The sequence below is a fragment of the Macaca nemestrina genome, chromosome 11, assembly GCF_043159975.1.
Source record: "Macaca nemestrina isolate mMacNem1 chromosome 11, mMacNem.hap1, whole genome shotgun sequence".
Taxonomy (NCBI): Eukaryota; Metazoa; Chordata; class Mammalia; order Primates; family Cercopithecidae; genus Macaca; species Macaca nemestrina.
The window spans coordinates 78544597-78551651 of record NC_092135.1 but is presented as its reverse complement, the minus strand read 5'-3'; the positions used below and the strand labels follow the sequence as shown (position 1 = coordinate 78551651).

General features: G+C 35.7%; 1 protein-coding gene across 1 annotated transcript; it reads left to right on the top strand.

Annotated features, from left to right (window-relative positions):
- Nucleotides 1–5851: 5851 nt before the first annotated feature.
- On the top strand, nt 5852–6371 carry LOC112423214 (protein CEBPZOS). The gene has a single exon (XM_024786959.2). The coding sequence runs from the start codon at nt 5870–5872 to the stop codon at nt 6110–6112; it is 243 nt and encodes an 80-aa protein (XP_024642727.1). The 5' UTR covers nt 5852–5869; the 3' UTR covers nt 6113–6371.
- Nucleotides 6372–7055: the final 684 nt, after the last annotated feature.

Here is a 7055-nt window from a genome sequence, read left to right as displayed (position 1 = left end):
GAAATAAAATTATCTGATTTGCATACATCATAAGATTACTTAAGAACCAAATGAAGCAGTATATGTGAAAAAGTTTTGAGTATAAAAAGAATTTTACAAATATGAGATACTATTTTTGTTGCTCTCTGAAGATTTATTTTATTACACTAAATGTCTAGAAATTAATATGATCTTATTAGATAATATGAAATATATGGAACTGGTATAATTCAGTGCTTCTTAAATATAAAATCTGACCATAAAACGCATAAATCAATTAAGAATATACTAAAACTGAAATGCTATGTATTATGCCATAGGGAAGAAATGTAATATCTGCTTAAAAAAGAAAATAGCATAAACTGGAATAACCAGAGGGAGCTTCATAGACTCATACCAGGCCATGAGAAATCAATAATATTTGAGTAACTGGAGAGGATTTGAATACATGGAGAGCAAAAGAGCAAGACAGGGAAAACATCCAGCAGGGGCAAAAACCTGAAATGTCAGACTGAATGAACCACTTCTCAGGTGACATGGGCAGACCCTATTTAAAAAATTTTAAACTATCTCATTCTTGTTCTTTGCACAAATTCAAATCGCTGAATTCTTCCACCCAAAGGAATATGTGGAAGAATTCGGGACCAATACATCATTAAGGAACACTTTGTTCTGAAATATTCAGTGTCTCCTCTCTCTCATTGCTCTTCTTCTACCAAACGCAGTGTAGACCATTTTGGGCAGCCTGTCAAAATTCACCTTGTCACCACACTGACTAATGTGTCTATGGTTAGAAAGGCAATGATAAAAATGGCAATCCAATGTCTCAGATTTAATCTCTAATAGCCACTTCCCCAAATACAACCTGTAGAATTTATAAATCAAGAGGAAAATGTGTTCATTATTTCAAATCAAGTTCAGTATGATGACTGATCTACCCAGTTCATACAGTACTAGTTATGATTGGCCAGATCAGCTGTGGCCTGAGACTAAAAGAAGCAAGGATCCAGGAAAAGAGACAACAGAAAGAGAATGTTTTATCATGGTGATGTTTGGGATTATCATATAACCAGAGGCAACCAAAAAATCAAGTTTTGCCCATAAAGTCTGTCCTGGTTGTCTCAGAAACCTAGAAAAAGTATGCACACAGCATACTGGAATACCTTTATAATGTGCTCTTGGACACACTTATCCCCAGTGGAGGAAAGCTCACTTATGCTGGTCCCCATCCCCCAAAGGAGCTCAATGATTCCCAATAAGGGAGTCTCATCACTGCAGCATGAATCACAAAGCACTTGTGAATATATTGAATCACTTGTGTACTTCCTCCTGTTTCCCTACTTCTTTCAGGCGGCAACTGAGTTACTACTTATTAAGCAAAGCCTTCATATTGAACTAATTTTACCTTCATAATTCTCCTATCCCAGTGACCTTATATGTTAATTCAACAAAAATTGATGTAATACTCATGATATTTCAGGTGCTTTGTATGGACTGATGGACTGATGACAGTAGATCTCTTAGATAGATACTGGATCTTGGAAATTATTTATTGAGGTCACTGAGCACTTACAGTATTATTTCACTTCTCGCTATGTCAAAGCACCTTGCTTTATTGTTTGCCACTTTTTAAACATGAAATTTTGTACAAAGCCTCCATTTTACTGGTGGCACAGTCAAGAACATGTACCAAGTCTCTCTGCCTAGACATCATCCACTTCAAGTTTTGGCATAGAATAGTTGGGAATAGGTGTGGAAGTAACAGATGCAGGCCCTAGTAGCTGCAAACTACCTCATCCAGACCTCACTGTCAGCCCAACTGAAGACAGATGGTTAAGGACTGGCATCTCTCCTTTCAGTGATTCAGCACAACTATACCTGACTCATGGACTTGACATCAGCATTAGCTCCTTCATCGGAGGCAAATGGGAGGCTTCAATGAATTAGGAGAATAGTTTCTCATCACAAAGAGATTTTACCTTTGAATGCAGTGGAGACAGATTTCTAAGCCATGGTATTAAATTATTAAATCTTTGGTAATCCAACTTACCCCTTTAATACATTACAGTCCCATGGAAAACACTGCTGTAAGAACACAATTATTATTCCAAATTCACAAGGTATTTTCCTGAGCTAGAATAAAAATAGTTAAATCTCAGTCAAGCCATGAGCATTACAGCAATTTCACTCTTTCACACCTATGTCCATCCTGTTTTCTTTGCCTGGAAGTACCACTTCTCTCCACTTGGAAAACCCATCATGGATGTTACCCTCTGGGTGATGTTTTTTTGTGTGTGTTCTCCCAAAGGTAGACAGTAATGCTTTATCTTCTTTCTTTCATTACATATTCTCATTGAACACACTTTCATTGGAACACTGATTGTTTTAATGTTCATTTCAACTCAGTTGTAAACTCCTTGAAAACAAAGACATCTTTATGCTTGTTTCCTTAGTGCCAGGCTAATAGCAGGGATTCAATACTCTTTAGTGAAATAAGCATTATTATGGTCACATGAAGTAAGTGGCTAACATTAAATGGACAAGGGACAGAAACCCACAATAATTATTTGTCCATGTCCCCAGTGACTTCCCCAGCTGTGAAAAGGTGTGAGTCATCAACACTGTTTCTTCCATTCATGGTAATAATGTCAATTCTGAATAAAATGAATGTCAAGGGAAGCCTTAAAATGAAAAGATAGCTATTCATTCAGGTAGGCATTCAGCAAACATTTACTGATTAATCACTACGTGCCATAAAAGATGAGATAAATGACACAGTGCCTGTCCTCAAGGAGATAAGAAAATAAGTCACTAGAATACAGGGTTCTAAGTGTTGAGCACTGAAATAAGACAAGCATCTTCTCCAGACTAGGTGAGTCAGAAAGGATTCTCTGAGGGGGCTATGCTCTATGCCCTGAAAGACCAATAGGAATTAAGTGTGAAAAAAGCATAGTGAGCACTCCAAGTAAACGAAAGAGCCACATGACTGTTCACTGCTGAGAAAGAAGCTAGCCCTTCCATGGACCTGGGAGTGGTTTGATATAGTGGGATTTGTGGCCTCAGGAATAAAGATAGAAAAAGGAAAAAAGAAGTTTCACCAGGTTGTAAGCTAGTAATGGGAAAGTATAAATGCATGTGAATGAACCTTAGGTCTCTAAAGGTACTCATTTAGTGGATTGTAACTACATGATCCAGAAGTTCTTATAGGACAGTTTTGCTCAAATCAGAGTTGGGGACAGATAATCCAATTTAACATAACTTGAGGATTTTTTTAAAAAAATTTAAGACAATTATACTAATCCTATGTATTAACATTTTAAAAGTAGATTATATTAAAATCTATAAGGCAGCTATGCCAAACATTTTAAAATAGATGTTAAAAATTAATATTTTAAAACATTCTTTTAAGCCTGGAAAAATGGTTACCAATCGATTTTTAACATATTGACATGGCTAGTTTGCAGAAAAACACATTTTGTTAAAACAGATTATATATTTTAGTTCTTGAGCACTTTACATTGATCAGTCAGTCTAATAGAGTTTTATCCTCATGGGTGAGCGATTTGACTTAGAACAAAATTAAAGTGTCCATAAGAACCTTCAACAGTAATTTCCTGGACTGAATTTAATCTAAATTCAGCTTTGTATGAGAAATGCGACATTTCTGCTAACTCTAATTCTGAATTTTGTCTTTGAATTCCCAAATCAGCATTAACTCCCTCTAGAGTGTTGCTGTTATTTTACTAAATTCATGTACAGGAGACCTACTTGTTTTTCTGAGAAAAAGGAATAGTCTTATTTTCAAAACAATACCCAAAGAGGAGAACACAGAATTTTCAAGGGATACACTTGTTTAAAAGTCAGGAAGAACTAGAAATCAGTTCCAGTGGTAGAGCAAACGTCAACATTATCTATACAAATAGAATAATTCAAAATCTGTGCTAGGATTTTCAAAAGTCTCAAAATCATATTTGTGAACTTTCAATGAGTAATAAGAGAAAGCAAATCAAATTGTATATACTCATTTACATCGACTGAATTCAAACATTTAAGAATCTTCTAGAGTAAAAGTCTGTGCTGTTTCAGGTGGTACACAGAGATGAGCCCAGTGACCTCCATATTCAAAGACCCTTCATTGTGTAAGAGCTGATGGATATTGTCCTTCACCAACTATCTCTTCATTATAAATGGAAAAATGCTTATCCACTGAATAAGCACTCTCTCTCACCCTCTATGTCAACAGGTAAACATTTCAAAGCCTTTTGGAAAGGCAAAAAGTAACCGTGATGGAGTAGAATTAAGATATGCTGCTGAGTTGCTTCTGAGGTTCATTTAGAATGTCATTCAGGAATTTTACTGACAGACAAACCAAAACAAACAAAAAAACAAACCCCCCCAAAACCAAGAAATTAGAGTTAACAGGTCTATCAGTACATAAAAGTTGTTGGAAATAAAAGGAAAAATAGTTTCTTTGTAAATCAGCAACACAAAAGAGCAAAGCAGAAGAGAGAAATACAAGAAGAGGAGGACTCTTTAAAGACCTAACTGAAAATCCTTTATTGATAAATATATGAGAAAATATTTCACAGCAAAAAATGCTGCATGTTTCTAGGTTTCAAGATATTTCCAAAATATTAATTCTTACCACGTTTGAGATCAATGGGCATAATATTTGCCATTGGTGAAGAAATGTGCCAATTGCCTAGGGCTATGCAGCTTTTCACTCTGTGAACCAGGACTAAAATAGGATTCCTGGCTCTCTGGATTTCTGATATCCAATTTAGCAGACTTCAGCCTTCCACTAGATACTCTGCAAGTTAAGCAGCTCTCATATCAGTTTATGCCAACTGCTTAAATACCCTGTCAGCTCTTCAAGTGTTGTAAGTGTCTAGTGCCTAGGGACCTAATATGTCCTCAAGGGCTAGTACCTATTATTATTTGAAGTTAGATGTTAGTAACAGCTTTAGAAGCTATTATTTCTATAAATATTTCATATTAAAGCACTAATGCTAATGTCTTATTGAAAGAAGTCTTAATTACATATAGGCTGTGGAGCCTCAAATTTATCTTTAGATAGGAAACTGAATTCCCCATCTTGATAAAATGAATCAATATTTATACAATATCAACACAGTTTGTTAAAATCATAAAAGAAAAAAACCAAACAGCTGGAAGGGGGTAGGCAGGTGTGCATATTTGTGCTTATGTTAGAGTAGAATTTGTTCTATGTCATGCCACATAACCAGTTCACTTTCCATGAAATCAACTGATTGTTTGGCATTGGATATGCACAGCATATAGAAGAGTGCCTCATGTTTCAATTTTTTGGTTTTAAGTAAAAAAAAAACACCTCTTGCTTAGAAACATGTTTCTTGTTGACATGACTGAAAAATCTGGAAGTTAATAGAAGATTGAAAATCAAACACAAGAAAAGTAATGTAAGGAATGTAGAGGAATGGGAGGAAGAAAGAGAAAAAGTGAGAAAGAGGAAGTGGTAAGAGAATGTGTGTTATAATAAAAATACTATTCACTCCATGACTGGTGTGAAACTACTCTTTCTAGGCACTGTTTTGGGTACTGAACAAAATATCATAGGCAGACATTCTAGTGAGTGGAGAAAGAAAATAGACATAGATTATCAGGAGGGATTTATCCTATGGCTATATTGGCATTTTAAATAGGATTGGCTTAAAGTTTTAAACAACTAGATTAAAATTAAACTTCTGAGGACAGCTCAAAATAGGAATTGTTTACCCATGTATATCAACACTATGGTGAATAGTTCAAAATAAAAAGAATTTCTACTAGGTGTTATTTCAAGCATTATGCCCTTATGTCCCCCGAAACAATTTATAATAAAACTGCTACTGCTCCTTGAACGCACCTCGGGATGGCCCGTACTTTGGAACCACTAGCAAAGAAGATCTTTAAAGGAATTTTGGTAGCCGAACTTGTAGGCCTTTTTGGAGCATATTTTTTGTTTAGCAAGATGCACACAAGCCAAGATTTCAGGCAAACAATGAGCAAGAAATATCCCTTCATCTTGGAAGTTTATTACAAATCCACTGAGAAGTCTGGAATGTATGGAATCAGAGAGCTGGATCAAAAAACATGGTTGAACAGCAAAAATTAGATCCAGTCATCATGTTCAGCCTCCCATCTAAGCTGTTTGAGACCTTTGGGAGAAGAAAAGATGAGTGTACTACCACACTGTAGACTCCTGGCGGTCCCACAGAACATGCTGCTGAGTCACAGGAACTCCTAGCCTGCCTTGGCCTGCCGTTTCCCACCCACTATACAAACCCACTGCTTGTTTGTTGCTTTTCTTCTCATATTTATTGTCAAAGATTAATGTTTCATAAAGAAATGACTAAGGAAGGAAAAGAAACAAATGCTCTAAAGATCTTCTTTCCCCAAGCAGTTTTACTGGTGAAATAAAAACCAGTAACAATCAATATCAGAAATAATTAAAATGTCTATAAACATGTAAAGTTACTTAGCAAACTCATGCTATATAAAAATGGCTCACTTCCCCCCCCCCAAAAAAAAAGAAAAAAAAAACTGCTACTAACTTTATAGGGAGATATTTCTTTGTATAATCTTTATATTTTTATTTCTTTGTGTTATCTTTGAAGTAGTAACAGTGGCCTTTCCTTCTCACCCTCAAATCCTCATTTTCAAAGCCAGTTGCTTTGTGTCTTCATAGCACAGTTAAAGAGGGTTCGTCTTGGATAGAGTCAGACTCCAGAATTAGTTTGATATCTTTTTATTGACTCCATAGAGTTCTGGAGCTCTATGCTAATTGATTAAAAAGTGAACAGGTAAAAGTAATGAAATGACACCATAAAGGGGACCATACTAGGGGAAGATAATGTACAACTCCGCAGACCATTAAATTACCTCTCTTGGTTTGTTCCAATAACATACATAGTCTTAATGCCATATGTTCTGTATTACTAACATGTATCTGAGACTCATCCAGGGTCACTTTCTTTTTTAAATATCCAACTTTGCTTCATACAGTCTTCAAGCAAAATACTGTGCATAGCAGAGTCTTCAGCACGATCACATCCTTT

What these genes read in the sequence shown, in the direction of transcription:
- LOC112423214 (XM_024786959.2), top strand. Translation starts at nt 5,870, where the DNA reads ATGGCCCGTACTTTGGAACCACTAGCAAAGAAGATCTTTAAAGGAATT.